At 49.5% G+C, this 22,244-nt stretch overlaps 1 protein-coding gene across 2 annotated transcripts in view; it reads left to right on the top strand.

Moving 5' to 3' along the window:
- The window catches only part of iars1 (isoleucyl-tRNA synthetase 1), a 330,949-nt gene that overhangs the window by 79,744 nt on the left and 228,961 nt on the right, over positions 1–22,244 (top strand). For both annotated transcript variants that reach the window (XM_072472632.1, XM_072472633.1), the window contains exon 8: positions 2,442–2,529. In XM_072472632.1, coding sequence (XP_072328733.1) covers positions 2,442–2,529 — 88 coding nt within the window. The remainder of the gene's footprint in view (positions 1–2,441; positions 2,530–22,244) is intronic.

The following is a 22,244-nucleotide window of genomic DNA, read 5'->3' as shown; positions in this document are numbered from 1 at the left end:
AGAGGAATTTCTCTACCGTCCGCCACAGGAAAGGTCATCGTGAGAAAACCCCTCAGCCGTTGCCTCCCAGTGGCTGAAGGGCTTCTCCCCAAGTGTCAGTGCGGCTTCCACCCACCAAGAGGCTCAATGGACATGATCTTCAGTGTGTGAGAAATCCAGGAAAAGTGCAGGGAGCAGCATCAACCTCTGTACATGGCCTTCTTCGATCTCGCAAAGGTCTTTGACTCTGTCAACTGTGAGGAACTGTGGAGCATCCTCCTCCAATTTGGTTGCTCACTGCCTCATGGCACTGAGGACCTGGGTTCGGTCCCGGCCCCGGGTCACTGTCCGCGTGGAGTTTGCACATTCTCACTATGTCTGCGTGGATCTCACCCCCACAACACAACGAGTTGAGCAGGGTAGGTGGATTGGCCACATTAAATTGCTGCTGCACCCCCAACCATCAAAATCTACGTTGAGCCTTTCCCTTGGACAATGTGGATCATTTTCCATACCTCGGGAGACTCCTCTCGGTGCAAGCAGATATTCATTGACGACAAAATCCAACATCGACTCCAATGCGCCAGTACAGTCTTCAGATGCTCGAGGAGCAGAGTATTTGAAGCTCATGGTCTACAGAGCAGCCATGGTCCCTGCCCTCCTGTATGCATCAGAAACCTGGACAATGTACAGCAGACACCTCAAATCCTTGGAGATATATCACCAACGCTGCCTCTGCAAAATCCTGCAAATTCACTGGCAGGAAAGGCATACCAACCTGAGCGTCCTCTCCCAGGCCAATATCCCCAATATTGAGGCACTGGTCGCACTTGACCAGCTGCGATGGGCAGGGCACATTGCCTGCATGCCCGACATAAGACTCCCAAATCAAGTGCTCTACTCCGAGCTCCACAATGGCAAGCGGTCACTCAGAGGGCAGAGGAAACGGCACAAGGATACTCTGAAAGACTCCCTAAAAAGAATAATAATAAAAGTAGTCTTTATTGTCACAAATAGGCTTACATTAACACTGCAATGAAGTTACCGTGAAGAGCCCCTAGTCACCACATTCCGGTGGCTGTTCGGGTACACGGAGGGAGAATTCAGAATGTCCAAATTACCTAAAAGTATGTCTTTTGGGACCTGTGGGAGGAAACCGGAGCACCCAGAGGAAACCCATGCAGATGCAGGGAGAACGTGTAGACTCCGCACAGAACGTGACCCAAGCTGGGAATCGAACCTGGGACCCTGGTGCTGTGAACAGCAGTGCAAACCACTGTGCTATCATCCCCACCGACACATGGAAATTGCTTGCCTTCGAATGCACAAGCTGGAGAAAAAGCATCTGCGAAAGTCACAATCACCAAGAGTGTCGTAGGGTAGAGCACTCGGAGGCCGAGCATAAACAGTGGAAGGAAAGTGCAGAATCCTGGGCTTCCCACCCACCCACCTCCTCAAACACCACCTGCCAAACCTGTGGCAGAGTCTGCGATCCAGGATCGGGTTTTTCAGCCTCCGCAGAATACACCTCCCCGGAGTGGAAGCAGGTCATCCTCGATGCTGAGGGATTGCCCAAAAGAGAGAGTGCTGTAATGGTTTACTTATTGCGGCTTTTTCCATCCAGGTTCAGCAACAGTAAAGCAGTAGAGGAAGTATTTGCAAAAATATTGTAATTGGGACACGTGCATGATTTGCTACTTACGAAGTATTCTTGCCACAGCCAACATTTGTAGTAATTTTTTTTTTCTTTTTTAAATTTTAGAGTACCCAATTAGTTTTTTCCAATTAAGGGGTAATTTAACATGGCCAATTCACCTAGCCTGCACATCTTTGGGTTGTGGGAGAGAAACCCACGCAAACCCAGGGAGAATGTGCAAACTCCACGCGGACAGTGACCCAGAGCCGGGATCGAACCTGGGACCTCGGCGCCGTGAGGCAACAGGGCTAACCCACTGCGCCACCATGCTGCCCTCATTTGTAGTAATTCAAGTCATGATCCAGGCCCCTCTGAATTGATATCAAGTTGGGCATAGAGTACATTTGTGTTCTTGATGTATCTGCAGCCTCTTCGATTTGTAATGCTTGCAAAAGATAGCATTATCTGTGTGAGGGGCATCTTGACAAATACATGAATAGGATGGGAATAGAGGGATATGGACCCAGGAAGTGGAGAAGATTTTAGTTTAGACGGGCAGCATTGTCAGCACGGGCTTGGAGGGCCGAAGGGCCTGTTCCTGTGCTGTACTTTTCTTTGTTCTTTCTTTGAGATTGGCATTTAGATTTGAACCCTTTTCTGACAGCTTTTGTGGCATGCTAATGTAAAACATAAACTCTCACTATATATTCTGATTGTAGTTCTGATTCTTATTAAATTATGTCTGAAAATTAAATAATTCGAATTACAATATATACGCTAGTGTTTGATTAAATTCCTTACTGATTCCATTCTTTTGTCTTTGCAGACAACTCCACTGGAAACATCTATATAATGATGGAAGCCAGGCTGATGGCACTATTTAAATCTGACACTGAATACACTATTCTGGATAGGTTAGTGCATGGTGACATTGTTATCACCTATGAAGTTGACTGGTTTAAGGCTGCATTTTACTATAAAACAGTAAACTAATCCATTGTGAAATCATTATTTACCAATAAATTAAGCACAACATTGCGAATGTAGAAAAACTTTCATGCTTGGATCACACTCATCTTTATTTTCTTTGTCTTTCATTCACTGAAAATGTTACTTTGTTTCTAGCTCTTATACATTTATGGGAAGGAGGTAGACTCAAAGTGGCAAAGTGACATCCTTTGGACCCCCTCCAAGGCATCACATCCTTCCTTAGATACTGGCCCAAAACTGCTCACAATATTCCAAATGGGGTCTGACCAGAGCCTTGTACAGCCTCAGCAGTACATTATAGAATTCTAGAATTTGCAGTGCAGAAAGAGGCCATTCAGCCTATCGTGTCTGCACTGGCCCTTGGAAAGAGCATCTACTTAAGCCCACGCCGCCATCCAATCCCAGTAACCCACCTAACCTTTTGGACACTTAAGGGGCAATTTTTACTTGGCCAATCCACCTAACTTGTTCTTGTATTCTAGCCCCCTCGAAATGAATGCTGACGTTGCATTTGCCTTCCTAACTGCCAACTGAACTTGCACGTTAACCGTAAGAGAATCTTGAATAAGGATCCGAAGTCCTGCAGATTCCAGAAGCCTTTCCCCATTTAGTCTATGCATCTATTACTCCTACCAAAATGCATAACCTTGAGGGCGGCATGGTGGCATATTGCTTAACACTGCTGCCTCACAGCACCAGGGACCCGGGTTCAATTCGGGCCTTGGATAACTGTCTGTGTATGGGTTGCACTTTGTCCCTGTGTCCCCAGGTGCTCCGGTTTCCTCCCACAGTCCAAAGATGTGCAGGTTAGGTGAATTGGCTATGCTAAATTGCCCCTTAATGTCCAAAGATGTGCAGGTTAGGTAGGGTTATGGTTAGTGCGTGGGTTACGGGGATAGAGCGTGGGGAGTGGGCCTAGGTAGGATGCTCTTTGAGAGTTGGTGCAGTCTCGATGGGTCAAATGGCCTCCTTCTGCACTAGGAATTATATGGCTCACACTTTTCCACATTGTATTCCATCTGCCACTTTGCCCACTCTCATAGCCTGTCCATGTTCTTCTGCAAGTTCTTCTCCCCGCTTCCCCAACACTATCTGTCCCTCTACACATCTTTGTATCATCTGCAAACTTAGCAACAATGCACTCAGTTCCTTCTTCCAGGTCGTTAATGTATACCGTGAATAGTTGTTGTCCCAATACTGATCCCTGCGGAACACCGCTAGTCATTGCCTGCCATCCTGAAAAAGACCTCTTTATCCCCACTCTCTGCCTTCTGCCACTCAGCCAAACATCTGTCAATGATTCTAACACTCTGGGCCCCTAATCTAGCTTGCTCGTAACACCATAGGCTCTTATCTTATTTAGCAGCCACCTGTACGGCACAAAGCCGAGCTGTCTCAGCCCTATTTTTAAAAAATATATATATTTATTAAAGATTTTTAACACAATTTTTCACCCTTACAAACAATAACCCCCCCCCCCCCCCCCCCCGTAACAAAATAACAAGAAATCGCACAGAGCAAGATATATACATGGTAAAATGATATGTTACATAGCTTTGTACACTGGCTCTCTCCCGCACGTGCCAGTTTCCCCAATCCTTCATGTTATCTCTTGCTCATCCACCCTCCCAGGCAAGCCCCCCCCCCCCCCCCCGGTTGCTGCTGCTGCTGACCGACCTTCCTCTAACACTCCGCGAGATAGTCCAGGAACTGTTGCCACCGCCTGTAGAACCCCTGTGCAGACCCTCTCAAGGCAAACTTAATCCCCTCCAGCTTTACGAACCCAGCCATGTCGTTTATCCAGGCCTCCACGCTGGGGGGCTTCGCCTCCTTCCACATTAGCAAGATCCGTCGCCGGACTACTAGGGACGCAAAGGCCAAGGCCAGAATGCCGGCCTCTTTCGCCTCCTGCACTCCCGGCTCGTCCACTACTCCAAATATTGCTAGCCCCCAGCTTGGCTTGACCCGGACTTTCACCACCTGAGATATTGCTCCCGCCACTCCTCTCCAGAACCCCTCCAGTGCCGGGCATGACCAAAACATATGGACATGGTTCTCCGGGCTCCCTGAGCACCTTCCACATCTGTCCTCTACCCCAAAGAACCTACACAACCTCGCCCCCGTCAAGTGCGCTCTGTGAACCACCTTAAATTGTATCAGGCTGAGCCTGGCACACGAGGAGGAGGAATTAACCCTACCTAGGGCATCAGCCCATAACCTCTCCTCCCCCAGCTCCTCCTCCCATTAACCCTTCAGCTCCTCTACCAATGCGTCCCCCTCTTTCATCTCCTGGTATATTGCCGACACCTTGCCCTCCCCGACCCATACACCCAAGATCACCCTGTCTTGAATTTCTTGTGCCGGGAGCAACGGGAATTCCCTCACCTGTCGCCTCACAAACGCCCTCACCTGCATATATCTAAAAGCATTTCCCGGGGGTATCTCAAACTTCTCCAGTGCCCCTAGGCTCGCAAACGTCCCGTCAATGAACAGGTCCCCCATTCTTCTAATCCCCGCCCGATGCCAGCTCTGAAACCCCCCGTCCATCCTCCCCTGGACAAACCGGTGATTACCCCTGATCAGGGACCACACCGAGGCTCCCATTGCACCCCTGTGCCGTCTCCACTGGCCCCAGATCCTTAGATTCGCCGCCACCACCGGGCTTGTGGTGTACCTTGTCGGCGAGAGCGGCAGCGGTGCCGTCTCCAACGCCCCCAGGCTCGTTCCTTTACAGGACGCCATCTCCATCCTCTTCCATGCCGCCCCCTCTCCCTCCAGCACCCACTTGCGGATCATCGCCACATTTGCTGCCCAGTAGTAGCTCCCTAGGTTTGGCAGCGCCAACCCTCCTCGGTCCCTACTGCGTTCCAGGAACCCTCTCCTTACCCTCGGGGTCTTCTTAGCCCACACAAACCCCATAATACTCCTACCTACTCTCTTGAAAAAGCCCTTGGTGGTCACGATGGGAAGGCACTGGAACACGAACAGAAACCTCGGAAGGACCACCATTTTGACCAACTGCACTCTACCCGCTAGCAAGAGCGGTAACATGTCCCATCTTTTGAAGTCCTCCTCCATTTGCTCCACCAACCTCGTCAGATTCAGTTTATGTCGGGCCCCCCAACTCCTGGCTATCTGGATCCCCAGGTACCGAAAGCTCCCCTCCGCCCTCCTCAGCGGTAGATCCCCTATCCCCCTTTCTTGGTCCCCTGCCTGTAGTACAAAAAGCTCACTCTTCCCTACATTGAGCTTATAGCCCGAAAACTCCCCAAACTCCCTTAAAGTCTGCATGACCTCCACCATCCCCTCCATTGGATCCGCCACATACAGCAACAGGTCATCCGCATAAAGCGACACCCGATGCTCTTCTCCCCCTCGGACCACCCCCCTCCATTTCCTAGACTCCCTCAATGACATGGCCAAGGGTTCGATCGCCAATGCAAACAACAGGGGGGACAGGGGGCACCCCTGCCTCGTCCCTCGGTACAGCCGAAAGTACTCCGACCTCCGCCGGTTCGTCACTACACTCGCCACCGGGGCCCTGTAAAGGAGCTTAATCCAACTGATAAACCCTCCCCTGAACCCAAACCTACGCAGCACCTCCCAGAGGTGCTCCCACTCTACTCGGTCAAAGGCCTTCTCCGCGTCCATAGCTGCCACTATCTCCGCCTCTCCCTCCTCCGATGGCATCATTATCACGTTTAAGAGCCGCCGCACATTGGTGTTTAATTGCCTGCCCTTTACAAATCCCGTCTGGTCCTCGTGGATCACCCCCGGGACACAGTCCTCGATCCTCGTGGCCAGCACTTTTGCCAGCAACTTAGCATCCACATTGAGGAGCGAGATCGGCCTGTACGATCCACATTGCAGTGGGTCCTTGTCCCGCTTTAGGATCAAAGAAATCGTCGCTTCCAACATTGTCGGGGGCAGGGTCCCCTCCTCTCTTGCCTCATTAAAGGTCCTCACCAGTAGTGGGGCCAACAGGTCTACGTACTTCCTGTAGAACTCCACCGGGAACCCGGCCGGTCCCGGGGCCTTCCCCACCTGCATGCTCCCCAAACCCTTGCTCAGCTCCTCCAACCCAATTGGTGCTCCCAAACCAGCCACCTCTTGCTCCTCCACCCACGGGAATCTCAGTTGGTCTAGGAATCGTCTCATCCCCTCTTACCCCGCTGGGGGTTGGGATCTGTACAGCTCTTCATAAAAGGCCTTGAATACCTCGTTTATTTTCGTCGCACTCCGCACTGTGGCTCCCCTTCCATCCTTGACTCCCCCTATTTCCCTCGCTGCCATCCTCTTACGGAGCTGGTGTGCCAGCATCCGACTAGCCTTTTCCCCATACTCGTAGGTCGCCCCCTGCATCTTCCTCTACTGTGCCTCTGCCTTCCCTGTGGTCAACAGATCAAACTCCGTCTGGAGCCGTCGTCTTTCCCCAAGTAATCTCTCCTCGGGCCTCTGCGTATCTCCTGTCCACTCTTAAAATCTCCCCCACTAACCTCTCCCTTTCCATGCCCTCTGTCTTCTCCCTATGCGCCCTGATGGAGATTAGCTCTCCCCTGATCACCGCCTTCAACGCCTCCCATACCACCCCCACCCGCACCTCCCCGTTGTCGTTGGCCTCCAAGTACCTTTCGATGCATCCCCTCACCTTCCCACACACCACCTCATCTGCCAGCAGTCCCACATCCAGCCGCCACAGCGGGCGTTGGTCCCTCTCCTCTCCCAGCTCCAGTTCCACCCAGTGCGGGGCGTGATCCGAAACGCCTATTGCCGAATACTCCATCCCCTCCACCCTCGGGATGAGCGCCCTGCCCAGAACAAAGAAATCTATCCGGGAGTAGGCTTTGTGCACGTGGGAGAAAAAAGAAAATTCCCCGGCCTGCGGCCTAGCAAACCTCCATGGGTCCACTCCCCCCATCTGATCCATAAACCCCCTAAGCACTTTGGCTGCCACCGGCCTCTTTCCAGTCCTTGATCTGGAGCGGTCCAGTGCTTGGTCCAACACTGTATTGAAGTCCCCACCCGTTATCAGGCATCCTACCTCCAGGTCCGGAATGTGCCCCAACATGCGCTTCATGAATCCAGCATCATGCCAGTTCGGGGCGTATACATTTCCCAACACCACCCACGTCCCCTGCAACCTACCGCTCACCATCACATATCGCCCTCCATTATCCACTACGATAGTCTTGGCCTCAAATGACACCCGCTTCCCCACCAATATTGCCACTCCTCTATTCTTCGCGTCCAGACCCGAATGGAATACCTGTCCTACCCATCCCTTTCTTAACCTGACCTGGTCCGCCACCTTCAGATGTGTCTCTTGAAGCATGGCCACGTCTGCCTTCAGTCCCTTTAAGTGCGCGAACACTTGGGCCCTCTTCACCGGCCCGTTCAGGCCCCTCACGTTCCACGTAATCAGCCGGATTGGAGGGGCTCTCACCCCCCCTCCCCTTTCTAGGCCAGTCCCGTGTCCGCGCCACCCTCCCCCTCCAGTCCCCCAGCCGGGGGACCCCCGCCCCGACCACCTCTTCTGTGTCCCATTCCCTTTCGGCCAGTGCAGCAGCAACCCTCTCTCTCTCTTCTTCTCCTCTCCCCCCCCCCCCCCCCCCCAATATCACTCCCGTAAGTCAGCTGACACCTGCTGACCCCGGCTTCCCCCGCCGTCCCATTGACCTCCCCGTGTGGGAGTGTCCCAATCAGTATGTGTTTCTCCATTCCCCTTCCCGCCTTTCTTCCCTAGCGCGGGAAAAACCCCGCGCTTTCCAAAGCCTACCCCGCCTCCTCTGGCGCAGCTCCTGTCGCGGCCTTGTCTCTCTCCCCCAGCCCATGTAACATTTCCTGCGCGTGATTGACTCCCTATGTACAACAACCATCACACATCAAACCTCAAACATCCCCGCCCCACCCTCACAAACCCTCAGTTTGAGTCCAACTTTTCGGTTTGTATGAAGGTCCACGCCTCTTCAGGCGTTTCGAAATAATAGTGTTCATCCTTGTGTGTGACCCACAGTCGCGCTGGCTGCAGCATTCCAAATCTCACTCCTTTCCGGTGCAACACCGCCTTGGCCCGGTTGAAACCCGCTCTCCGCTTTGCAACCTCCGTGCTCCAGTCCGGGTATATTCGGACCTCTGCATTGTCCCACTTGCTGCTCCGCTCCTTCTTGGCCCATTTCAGGACCCTCTCTCTGTCCGTGAACCGGTGAAATCTCACCACCATCGCCCTTGGCGTCTCATTTGCCTTGGGCCTCCTCGCCAGCACCCGATGTGCCCCATCCAGCTCCAGCGGCCCCGAAGGGGCCCCCGCGCCCATCATCGCCCCGAGCATCGTGCTCACGTATGCCCCGGCATCGGCCCCCTCCACTCCTTCAGGGAGACCCAGGATCCGCAGGTTCTTTCTCCTCGACCTGTTCTCCAGGTCTTCGAGTCTTCCCGCCCACCTCTTGTGCAGCGCCTCGTGCTCCTCCACTCTCACCGCCAGGCCCAAGGTCTCGTCCTCATTCTCACTGACTCTTTTCTGTACCAACTGGATCTTTACCTCGTGGGCCTTCTGGGTCATCCCTAGTCCTTCAATTGCCGACAACATAGGCACCAGCATCTCCTTCCGCAGCTCCTCGAAGCAGCGCTTGATGAACTCCTGCAGCTCCGGCACACACACCACTTTGTCCCCGGCCGCCGCCATTTTGCTTTTCTTCCCTCGCTTCTCCTGCTGCTCCAATGCCGGTTTTTGGGCCGTTTCACTTCTGGTCCGGTCCATAAAAGTTGAAGGGGGCTTCTCTCTTCCCTTCCCCACGGGTTGTCTTCGAAAAAAACTCCGTTGCGGCTCCTCTAACGAGCCCGAAAGTCCGTGATAGCGGGAGCTGCCGAATCGTGCGGCTTAGAACAAGACCAAAGAACAAAGAAATTACAGCACAGGAACAGGCCCTTCGGCCCTCCAAGCCCGTGCCGACCATGCTGCCCGACTAAACTACAATCTTCTACACTTCCAGGATCCGTATTCCTCTATTCCCATCCTATTCATGTATTTGTCAAGATGCCCCTTAAATGTCACTATCGTCCCTGCTTCCACCACCTCCTCCGGTAGCGAGTTCCAGGCACCCACTACCCTCTGCGTAAAAAACTTGCCTCGTACATCTACTCTAAACCTTGCCCCTCTCACCTTAAACCTATGCCCCCTAGTAATTGACCCCTCTACCCCGGGAAAAAGCCTCTGACTATCCACTCTGTCTATGCCCCTCATAATTTTGTAGACCTCTATCAGGTCGCCCCTCAACCTCCTTAGTTCCAGTGAGAACAAACCGAGTTTATTCAACCGCTCCTCACAGCTAATGCCCTCCATACCAGGCAACATTCTGGTAAATCTCTTCTGCACCCTCTCTAAAGCCTCCACATCCTTCTGGTAGTGTGGCGACCAGAATTGAACACTATATTCCAAGTGTGGCCTAACTAAGGTTCTATACAGCTGCAACATGACTTGCCAATTCTTATACTCAATGCCCCGGCCAATGAAGGCAAGCATGCCGTATGCCTTTTTGACTACCTTCTCCACCTGTGTTGCCCCTTTCTGTGGACCTGTGGATCTGTACTCCTAGATCTCTTTGACTTTCAATACTCTTGAGGGTTCTACCATTCACTGTATATTCCCTACCTGCATTAGACCTTCCAAAATGCATTACCTCACATTTGTCCGGATTAATCTCCATCTGCCATCTCTCCGCCCAAGTCTCCAAACAATCTAAATCCTGCTGTATCCTCTGACAGCCCTCATCGCTATCCGCAATTCCACCAACCTTTGTGTCGTCTGCAAACTTACTAATCAGACCAGTTACATTTTCCTCCAAATCATTTATATATACTACAAAGAGCAAAGTTCCCAACACTGATCCCTGCAGAACACCACTAGTCACAGTCCTCCAATTAGAAAAGCATCCTTCCATTGCTCCTCTCTGCCTTCTATGACCTAGCCAGTTCTGTATCCACCTTGCCAGCTCACCCCTGATTCCGTGTGACTTCACCTTTTGTACTAGTCTACCATGAGGGACCTTGTCAAAGGCCTTACTGAAGTCCATATAGACAACATCCACTGCCCTACCTGCATCAATCATCTTAGTGACCTCCTCGAAAAACTCTTATCAAGTTAGTGAGACACGACCTCCCCTTCACAAAACCATGCTGCCTCTCACTAATACATCCATTTGCTTCCACATGGGAGTAGATCCTGTCTTGAAGAATTCTCTCCAGTAATTTCCCCACCACTGACGTAAGGCTCACCGGCCTGTAGCTCCCTGGATTATCCTTGCTACCCTTCTTAAACAGAGGAACAACATTGGCTATTCTCCAGTCCTCCGGGACATCACCTGAAGACAGTGAGGATCCAAAGATTTCTGTCAAGGCCTCAGCAATTTCCTCTCCAACCTCCTTCAGTATTCTGAGGTAGATCCCATCAGGCCCTGGGGACTTATCTACCTTAATATTTTTTAAGACACCCAACACCTCGTCTTTTTGGATCTCAATGTGACCCAAGCTATCTACACACCCTTCTCCAGACTCAACATCTACCAATTTCTTCTCTTTGGTGAATACTGATGCAAAGTATTCATTTCGTACCTCGCCCATTTCCTCTGGCTCCACAGATAGATTCCCTTGCCTATCCTTCAGTGGGCCAACCCTTTCCCTGGCTACCGTCTTGCTTTTTATGTACGTGTAAAAAGCTCTGCATTAGCTCCGCATAGCCGCAACCGGAAGTGTCTCAGCCCTATTTTACCATGCACTTCCAAGTATTCTGCAATCTCCACCTTAATAATGGACTCTCAAATCTTTATAACGACTGAAGTCAGGCTAACCGGCTTATAATTTCCCGTCTTCTGCCTCTCTCTCTTCTTAAACAGGGGTGTTACATTAGCTATTTTTCAGCCCTCTGGGACTCTCCCTGACTCCAGTGATTCCTGAAAGATCACTAGCAATGCCTCCACATTGGTGGGCAGCACAGTAGCACAGTGGGTAGCACTGTTGCTTCACAGCTCCAGGATCCCAGGTTCAATTCGCGGCTTAGGTCACTGTCTGTGTAGTAACCCCACCCAACACTAAGGGCAATTTTGGACACTAAAGGCAATTTATCATGACCAATCCACCTAACCTGCACATCTTTGGACTGTGGGAGGAAACCGGAGCACCCGGAAAAAACCCACGCACACACGGGGAGGATGTGCAATCCGCACAGACAGTGACCCAAGCTGGAATCGAACCTGGACCCTGGAGCTGTGAAATAATTGTGCTATCCACAATGCTACCGTGCTGCCCCAATGTGACAATAAAGATTATTATTATTATTACAATTTCCTCAGCTATCTCCTTCAGAACCCTGGGTGTACTCCATCCAGTCAAGGTAATTTAACCACCTTCAGACCTTTCAGCTTCCTCAGTGCCTTCTCCTTGGTGATGGCCACTAAACTAACCTCTGTCCCTTGACTCTTTTGAAGTTCTGGTATGCCACTGGTGTTTTCCACTGTGAAGACTGATGCAAAGTACCTGATTTTGTTCTCTTTGCAGTCCACCTCAAGAGTGCAAATTTCCAGAGGGTATTTAGGTTTAAATTCTCTATCTGTTATAACCTGCCTACTGACGATTGGCTGGGGACTAATGACTATCCCACAATCCTATGGGAGTATGAACTTCCCCAATGAGGGGGGCGGAGAAACTCCTACTATAAATAAGCTGGCCAGTCCAGGAACCAGGAGGAAGGAGAAGGTAGCAAGGGAAGTTACTGCTACTGTTATGTATATATTGTTATAGTAAATAAACGTTATTAATTTGTATCCTTAAAACTCGTGCTGGATTCTTCGGGGCCCGTACAAAACTGGCGACGAAGGTAAAAGTGAATAGCTGTCTACACTGCTGAAGCCACCTCCCTGGATTTTTGTTGGATACAGGTTGGAAGTTGTTTTCTATTATACCATGCCTCTGTACGGACGTTTGGATGTTTTTGATGCTGCGCTGGAAAGCTGGAACCAGTACACACAACGGATGCGTTACTATTTCCGGGCAAACAATATCACTGAAAACGAGCGCCAGGTGGTCATATTGCTCACCGCCTGTGGGCCGCATACGTTTGGGGTGATTAGGAGCCTTACGTACCCAGCTGCGCCGGACACCAAAACGTTTGACGAACTTGTGAATATAGTGGGGCAACACTTTAACCCAACCCCATCCACGGTAGTCCAGCGTTACTGGTTTAATACCGCTGAGAGGACCCCTGGAGAATCCCTTGCCGATTTTTTTTTTTATCCAGGCTACGCGGGATTACGGAATACTGTGACTATGATGAGACCTTGTCAGAAATGTAACGCGACCGTTTGGTTTGCGGTATTAACAATGCGGCCACCCAGAGAAAGTTGTTAGCGGAGCCAACATTGACTTTTCAACAGGCAATACAAATAGTCTTGTCCCGAGAGAGCGCAGAGTGAGGAGTACAGGAGCTACAGGGAATGGAAGTGCATGCCTTGGGGCGCAACCCTTTCCGCCCAAAAACGTTCCCCCGCACTCCTGCGGTACCTTGGGCGAGGCAACGACCAGACCGACGCCAGTGGCCATCGAACATTCCTCCCCGAAGGGAGCCTTCTCCAGAGCCAATGGATGAGGAGCCATGTCCGTGTCAGACTTGTAGGCGCCGACCCCGTCGCGGACGGCGGTCCTGGGGACGCCAGAGGCGCCGTCGTTCCGACCGAAACTGGGACCAGCCCAGGGGCTGTAACTGGGACCAGCCCAGAGGCCGTACCTTCCATGTGGATGAACCTGCGGCGACCACTCCTGAGGACGTGGAGACGGAGGACGACTGCCTGCAGCTGCATTGTGTGGCAGCTCCCCGTGTGGCCCCCATTAAGGTGACAGTACGGGTCAATGGCCACCTGCTGGAGATGGAGTTGGATACTGGCGCAGCGGTCTCCGTGATCGCCCAGAGGACATTCGACCGCATCAAGCAGGGTATACAGACCCTTACATTAACTGACTCACAGGCCAGGTTGGCCACCTACACGGGGGAACCACTGGACATTGCAGGAACTACAATGACCCCTGTTGTCTATGGACGCCAGGAGGGGCGTTTCCCACTTATCGTAGTGCGTGGCCATGGGCCCAGCCTGTTGGGTCGGGACTGGTTGCGCCATTTGCGGTTGCAATGGCAGCACATCCTCCAAACAGTTTCTGGAGGGTTGACTGAGGTGCTAGGACGATACCCAGAGGTATTCCAGCCTGGTTTGGGGAAAATAAAAGGGGCCGTAGCCCGTATCCAAGTTGAACCAGGAGCCACGCCGCGCTATTTCTGGGCGCGCCCAGTGCCTTACGCTTTGCTCGAGAAGGTAGAAGGGGAGCTCACTCGTTTGGAGAGTTTGGGTATTATCAGGCCCGTCCGTTTTGCTGACTGGGCAGCACCAATTGTACCAGTAATGAAGCCAGATGCCACAGTTCGCTTGTGTGGCGACTATAAACTTGCAGTGAATACAGTTCCCCGACTCGACCGATACCCAATGACTCGCATAGAGGATCTCTACGCGAAACTTGCAGGCGGACTCTCATTCACAAAATTAGACATGAGTCACGCCTACCTGCAGTTGGAGCTGGACCCTGCCTCCCGACCATATGTAACAATTAACACACACCGGGGCCTGTATGAATATACACGGTTGCCCTTTGGAGTATCCTCTGCCTGCGCAATTTTTCAACGTGTTATGGAGGGCATTTTGAGAGGTTTACCACGTGTGGCTGTCTACCTAGGTGACATTTTGATTACAGGGACATCGGAGCAAGAGCATTTGGAAAATCTGGAGGCTGTCCTTAAACGCCTTTCGGAGGCTGGAGTCCGTTTACGTCACACACAGTGCGTATTTCAGGCAAAAGAAGTAGTCTACCTAGGTTATCGGGTGGACCGCGAGGGTCTGAACCCCGTCGCAGAGAAGGTGCGTGCAATTCAACATGCCCCCACCCCGACTGACACTTCGCATCTCCGTTCTTTTCTCGGTCTCGTAAACTATTACGGGAAGTTCCTCCCCAATCTGGCAACTACACTGGCCCCCTTACACCTGCTGCTAAAGAAAAATCACACCTGGGTTTGGGGTCAGCCGCAAGAAACCGCTTTCCGGCGGGTAAAGCAACAATTGTCGTCGTCTGGGTTACTAACCCACTATGATCCGGGAAAGCCTTTGCTCGTCACATGTGATGCATCCCCGTATGGTATTGGGGCTGTCCTGTCCCACAAGATGGAGAACGGGGCTGAGCGACCGATAGCTTTCGCCTCCCGCACATTGACTGCAGCGGAGAAAAAGTACGCGCAGATCGAGAAGGAGGGCCTGGCAGTGGTTTTCGCGGTGAAACGCTTCCACCAGTATGTGTACGGCCGCCATTTCACTATCGTGACTGATCATAAGCCCCTGCTGGGACTCTTCAGAGAGGATAAGCCAATACCGCCCATTGCTTCTGCACGGATCCAGCGCTGGGCTTTGTTGCTTGCTGCATATGAGTATTCTCTGGAGCACAAACCAGGTACGCAGATAGCAAATGCCGACGCACTGAGCCGATTGCCTTTATCGACCGGCCCCATGTCGACCCCCACGACCGGTGAGGTGGTTGCAACCCTAAATCTTATGGACACCTTGCCTGTCACGGCATCACAGATCCGTGAGTGGACCCAGACGGAGCCAGTCCTGTCAAAGGTTCGGCACATAGTCCTGTATGGTGGGCAGCATAGACAGCTCCCAGGCGAGTTGCGGGCATTTTCCTCCAAGCTGTCAGAGTTCAGCGTGGAAGACGGCATCCTCTTGTGGGGGACGCGTGTGATTGTCCCGGAAAAAGGCCAGGAGCTGATATTATCAGACTTGCACAATGGGCATCCGGGCGTGACCAAGATGAAAATGTTGGCCCGGAGTTATGTCTGGTGGCCAGGCCTCGACACCGACATTGAGAAGGTGGCCCAAAACTGCTCCATTTGCCAGGAGCATCAGAAGCTTCCGCCGGCCGCGCCCCTACATCACTGGGAATGGCCAGGGCGGCCTTGGGCACGCTTACATGCAGATTTCGCAGGGCCTTTTCAGGGATCCATGTTCCTTCTACTAATTGACGCCCAGTCCAAATGGCTGGAGGTGCATAAGATGCAGGGGACAACGTCCTGCGCAACAATTGAAAAAATGCGTTTATCATTTAGCACGCATGGCCTCCCCGAGGTGCTGGTCACGGATAATGGCACTCCATTCACGAGTGAGGAGTTTGCTAGGTTTACAAAGATGAACGGCATCCGCCATATCCGCACTGCCCCATACTACCCGGCTTCAAATGGGTTGGCAGAGCGTGCAGTGCAAACATTCAAAAGAGGCCTAAAGAAGCAGTCTTCCGGATCAATGGACACGAGACTGGCTCGGTTTTTGTTTACGTACAGGACCACCCCCATACAGTGACTGGGGTAGCTCCCGCAGAACTCCTAATGGGCCGGAGACTTCGCACCCGCCTTAGTATGGTCTTCCCGGACATTGGCGCAAAAGTACGCCGCACACAAGAACGGCAGGGACCGGGATCGTCTCGGCATCGTCCGATTCGGCAGTTTGCGCCCGGTGACCCAGTATTCGTGCGGAATTTTGCTGGTGTTGCCCAATGGGTTCCTGGCGCAATCTTTCGCCAAACGGGCCCTATATCGTACCAAGTGCAAGCCCAGGGTCGTCTCCAGCGAAAACATGTAGACCACGTCCGGTCCAGAAGATCATCCCCGCAAAAGATTCCCTGCCCCCGGAGCTCAGTTCAACAGCGGCAAAGACCAGAAACAAGGGAAGGTAGTCCTCCAAATCTTCCACTGGTGCCTCACTCGAAGCCTGCGCAGGTCGTGACGGGACCGAATGGGGATAGAGACGCTGACATGACGGAGGCAGCAGACTCTGACTCCGAGATGGAGACACCGGATGAATCAGAGGGGGAATCCTCGGGTCCACAGGCCGTGGATGTACAACCGCGCCGTTCATCACGGAAGCGCCGGTCTCCGTCTCGTTATACGCCGCCTGATCCAGCGCCGCGTGCAAATGGCGTCCGACCTGCGGCCAAACGAGTTCGACGCCTTCCTTCGCCAGGGCCTACGGTGGATTCCTTGGACTTTGGGGGGGGGAGGGATGTTATAACCTGCCTACTGACGATTGGCTGGGGACTAATGACTATCCCACAATCCTATGGGAGTATGAACTTCCCCAATGAGGGGGGCGGAGAAACTCCTACTATAAATAAGCTGGCCAGTCCAGGAACCAGGAGGAAGGAGAAGGTAGCAAGGGAAGTTACTGCTACTGTTATGTATATATTGTTATAGTAAATAAACGTTATTATTTTGTATCCTTAAAACTCGTGCTGAATTCTTCGGGGCCCTTACAAAACTATCTGACATTGTATTTCTTTTAAAAGAAACAATCTAATGTTTGTGGAGTTTAAAACATATTCTTTCTTGTATTAGGTTGAAGGGTTGAGACTGCATATATATTATACTGGAATATATAATTTTGCCTAATTTATTCGTGTACACGAATAGGGACCAATTCCTATTCATCAATCAGTCATCAACAGTGTCTCTCATTGCTTTCAGAATAGTACCTTGAAATGGTTTAACATTGTTAATGATCTCAACTTCTGTTACAGTGACTTTAGGCACTAAGTATACTTCACAATTAACCCTTTGGAAAGGAATTAAAATGGGGCCTGTCTCTTTCTTACTAGCTATAAATGGCAAGGCACATGCTGCAGAAATATTTTAAAAATCATTCTTCCAATTGTTTGCTTTATTGGTAGCTACTCTAAAGTACTAGGAGGACATGCTTTTGCTCAATGGCTGGATCTCGTTCAATTTCATCATTAGTTATTTGGTGCCATTTGTGGAGTAATAGTGTTGGGCTTTCTTTCACTCTTTGTGCAGTTCCCCAGAACAAATTTAATCGGCCATTGTTCAGTAGCACTTGTATAGTTTTCTCAACCCCTTTCTTTGGAGCTGCTTCACAGTCACACTCTGAATTATTGTTTGGTGTTGACGACATCAACGTTGCAGGAGTTCTTAATTCAGCCCCTCAGACTACGGCTCTTCAACTTCCTGATCTCACTCCTTGAGCTCCACTGCCATAAGTGGTGGTGCTGTCTATTAAGGACTTTTCTGTGAGATCTTCCATTTTGTGCTTTCCATTTCCAGGTCTTTGGTTGCTCATCCCGTTTATAGACATTGGTGACATGGGATAAAGCATTCAACACGAGAATCTGAACTAGTGAACGGTATTGAGTCCAGGAGAACGAGGCCAGACTATGGGTAGTGCTTACCTTTGCTGGAGAGCATTTTAGCCCAGTCACAGAATACAGTACATAAGGGAGGTTATCTGGGAAGGTAATGAAGAGAGAAGCTGTATTCTGAATTGAAGATGGAAGAACTGAGGCAGTGCATAATGAGTAAATCCTATTGCTTTTCACTCTGGCCTGAATTTGCACAACATTTGAGGCTAACTGGCATCGGTTTCAGGAGATCATTTGACAGTTTTCCAATCTTCTGGAACTTTTCCAGAATTTAAGGATTCTTGGAAGATTACTACCAATGCATCCACTATCTCTGTAGATACTTCCTTTAAAATCCTAGAATGTACTCCTTCAGGTCCTGGGACTTATCGGCCTTTGGCCCTATTAATTTCCCTAGTCCTTTTTTTCTAGTGATAGTTATTGTATATTTCGCCCCCCCCCCCTTTCCCCTTGATTATTTAGTATTTTAGGGATGTTATTAATACCTTCCACAGTGAAGACTGACACAAGGCATTTATTTAACTCATCTGCCATTTACTGGTTCCGTATTATCATTTCCCCAGTCTCATTCTCCAAGAGGGTCTTGTTCAATTTGACCCTTCCTTTTTATATATTTAAAGAAGACTCCATGCCCACAGCAATGTAGCTGATTCAAAATTGCCCTTGAAAATGGCCTGGCAAGCTCGATTTGCTCAAAATCGCTATAACAGATTGGAGCAATTCAAGAAGATGGCCTCCTACCACCTTCTCAACAATTTTGGATGGGCATTAAATGTTAACCATGCAAGTTATGGCCACATATTGTGAATGGATAAACAAAAAAAACTAATTCGAAGAACATTGAAAAGTACAGGAACTTCGGCCCTCCATGCTGCCAGTCTAACCTAAAACATTCTACATTTCCGGGGTCCGTATGCTTCTATTCTCACCCTATTCAGGTATCTTTCAAACACCCCTTAAGCGTCACTATCGTATCTGCTTCCACCACCTGCCGGATCCGGCAGAGTGTTCCAGGCACCCACTACCCTCTGTATATTAAAAAAAAAAATTCTCGTACATCTTCTCCAAACTTTGTCCCTTGCACCTTGAACCTATGTCCCCTAGTAATTGACTCTTCCACCCTGGAAAAAACTTCTGACTATCCACTCTGTCCATGCCCCTCATAATCTTCCAGACTTCTATCAGGTCGCCCCTCAACCTCTGTCGATCCAGTGAGTACAAACCAAGTTTATCCAACCTCTCCTCATAGCTGTGCCCTCCATACCAGGCAACATCCTGGTAAATTTCTTCTGTATCTTCGCCAAAGCCTCTACACCTTTCTAGTAGTGTGGTGACCAGAATTGAACATTATATTCCAAGTGTGGCCTAACTCGGGTTCTATAAAGCTACAGCATGACTTGCCAATTTTTATACTCAATGCCTCAGCCGAACAAGGCAAGTATGCCATATGCCTTGGCCACTGAAGAGATCTACCATGCGGATCTAGTGAAGTCTTGCAACACTAAAACTCAGTAGAAATTTGAGTTAAACGTCTCGGATGCAAATAAGAATCTTTTATTGCCTCTACTTGATTACAATTGAGAGAAACTTAAATCTATTCTCAATAGAGTCCGGCTAGCAAAAGGACTTAAAGAGAAGTAACTTATAAACAATTTAACTTTCAAAATAATACAGAAATGGTTTCTCGTTTACTGCAAAACAGCTTGCATTTACTTCAAGAGTTAGAGTGGAAAAGTGAAAATATGAAAATAGAGATAGTGAATGGTTAGATCAAAGTATAGGATGATCCCGGATTAAAGATGGCCATGCGGACCATCATGTTTAAAGAGAATTTTATCAGTCTGAAGCCATCTGTCTACACCTCTTTGTCGTCCTAATTGGTTTGGGTGAGAATCAAATATATTTGATTTGATGATTAACTGTCAATCCTCAATTTGCAACATAAGTTCTGAGTGTTTCATGTTTGAATATTTGTGTATGCTGTGGAATGTGATTTTGTGCTATTATCAAGACTGGTTTTTACTGGTTTTCTGCTGACTATGCTTTAAGCACATTCTGGACAATGATGGCTTCATATTGCTATGGTGCTTACTTGACCTTGATTTCGATTACTGGAACAGCTTATTTCTTAATGTCAAACTGACTTTGAAAATCTGTTCATTAAGACCATAGCTTGTTCATTTTGTCAGCAAAATGTTGTTTTAATCTACAATTAGTTTGTGCATGTGTCAGGCTTTTGTGAATCTGTTGAAGTTATGTGTTTTGTCATGGTCTAAGGTTATGAGTACTGAAATCCTTATTTTAAAATGGGTATTAAAACTGGGCTTTAATATTTACATTAAAATAGCCTTTTTACCGATCAGAAAAATACTTGTCCACCTGCGTTGCCACTTTCAGTGACCTGTGGACCTGTACATCCAGATCCCTCTGCCTGTCAATACTCTTAAAGGTTCTGCCATTTACTGTATATTTCCCACACCTACCAAAATGCACATTTGTCCAGATTAAACTCCATCTGCCATCTCTACGCCTAAGCCTCCAACCGATCTATACCCGGCTATATCCTCTGACTGTCCTCATCGTTATCCGGAATTCCACCAACCATTTTGTTGTCTGTATACATACTAATCAGACCAGTTACATTTTCCTCCAAATCATTTATATATACTACAAACAACAAAGGTCCCAGCACTGATTCCTGCGGAACACCACTAGGCATAGCCCTCCATTCAGAAAACCCTTCCACTGCTACCCTCTGCCTTCTATGACCGAGCCAGCTCACCTCTGAACCCGTGTGACTTCACCTTCTGTCCCAGTCTGCCATGAGGGATCTTGTCAAAGGCCTTACTGAAATCCATGTAGACAACATCCTCTGCCCTACCGTCATCAATTAACTTCATCACTTCCTCGAAAAACTTGATCAAGTTAGTGAGACACGACCTCCCCTTCACAAAACCATGTTGCCTCTCGGTAATACGCCCACTTGCTTCCAAATGGGAGTAAAACCTGTCTTGAAGAATCCTCTCCAATAATTTCCCTACCACTAACATAAGGCTCACCGGCCTGTAATTTCCTGGATTATCCTTGCTACCCTTCTTAAACAAAGGAACAACATTGGCTATTGTTCAGTATTCTGGGACCTCATCTGTAGCCAGTGAGGATACAAAGATTTCTGTCAAGACTCCAGCAATATCCTCCCATGCCTCCCTTAGTATTCTGGGGTAAATCCCATCAGGCCCTGGGGACTTAACTACCTTAATGTTTTTAAAACATCCAACACCACCTCCTTTTTGTTCTCCATGTGACCCAGACTATCTACACACCTTTCCCTAGACTCATCATCAACGAAGTACTTCTCTTTGGTGAACACTGATGCAAAGTACTCACTTAGTACCTTCCCCATTTCCTCTGGCTCCATGCATAGATTCCCCCCCCCCCAATCCTTGAGTGAGCCAGCACTTTCTCTGGCTATCCTCTAGCTCTTTATATAAGTATAATAAGCCTTGGGATTTCCTGTTTGCCAATGACTTTTTGTGACCCCCTTTAGCCCTCCTGACTCCTTGCTTAAATTCCTTCTTACTTTCCTTATATTCCTTAGGGGCTTCGCCTGTTCCCAGCCTTCTAGTCCTTACAAATTTTTGCTTTTTCTTTTGGACTAAGTTCACAACATCCCTTGTTATACTTGCCATACTTATCCTTCTTCCTCACAGGGACATGCTGGTCCTGAATTCCTATCAACTGACATTTGAAAACCTCCCACATGCCAGATGTTGATTTACCCTCAAACATTTACCCCAATTTAGTTTCTGCAGCTCCTGCTTAATATTGTTATAATTATCCTTCCCCCAATTTAGCACCTTCACCTGAGGACTATTCTTATACCTAACAGTACTTTAAAACGTACTGAATTATGGTCACTGTTCTCGAAATGATCCCCTACTGAAATGTCGATCATCTGGCCAGGCTCATTCCCCAATACCAGGTCCAGTATGGCCCCTTCTCTAGTTGGACAACCTACATGTTATTTCAAGAAAACTTCCTGGATGCTCCTTACAAACTCTGCCCCAGACAAGCCCTAGCACTAAGTGAGTCCCAGTCAATATAGGGGAAGTTAAAAACACCCACCACACCAACCTTGTTGGTTTTATACCTTTCCAAAATCTGCCTACAAATCTGCTCCTCTATTTCCTGTTGGCTGTTGGGAGGCCTGTAGTAAAGCCCCAACATTGTGACTGCACCCTTCCTATTCCTGAGCTCTACCCATATTGGCTCGCTACATGAGCCCTCTGAGGTGTCATCCTGCAGTACAGCTGTGATATTTTCCTTAACCAATAGTACAACTCCCCCA

Source organism: Scyliorhinus torazame, chromosome 13 (genome assembly GCF_047496885.1).
Source record: "Scyliorhinus torazame isolate Kashiwa2021f chromosome 13, sScyTor2.1, whole genome shotgun sequence".
Lineage (NCBI taxonomy): Eukaryota > Metazoa > Chordata > Chondrichthyes > Carcharhiniformes > Scyliorhinidae > Scyliorhinus > Scyliorhinus torazame.
The sequence above is the reverse complement of the archived record's forward strand: the minus strand, read 5'-3'. Positions and strand labels throughout refer to the sequence as shown.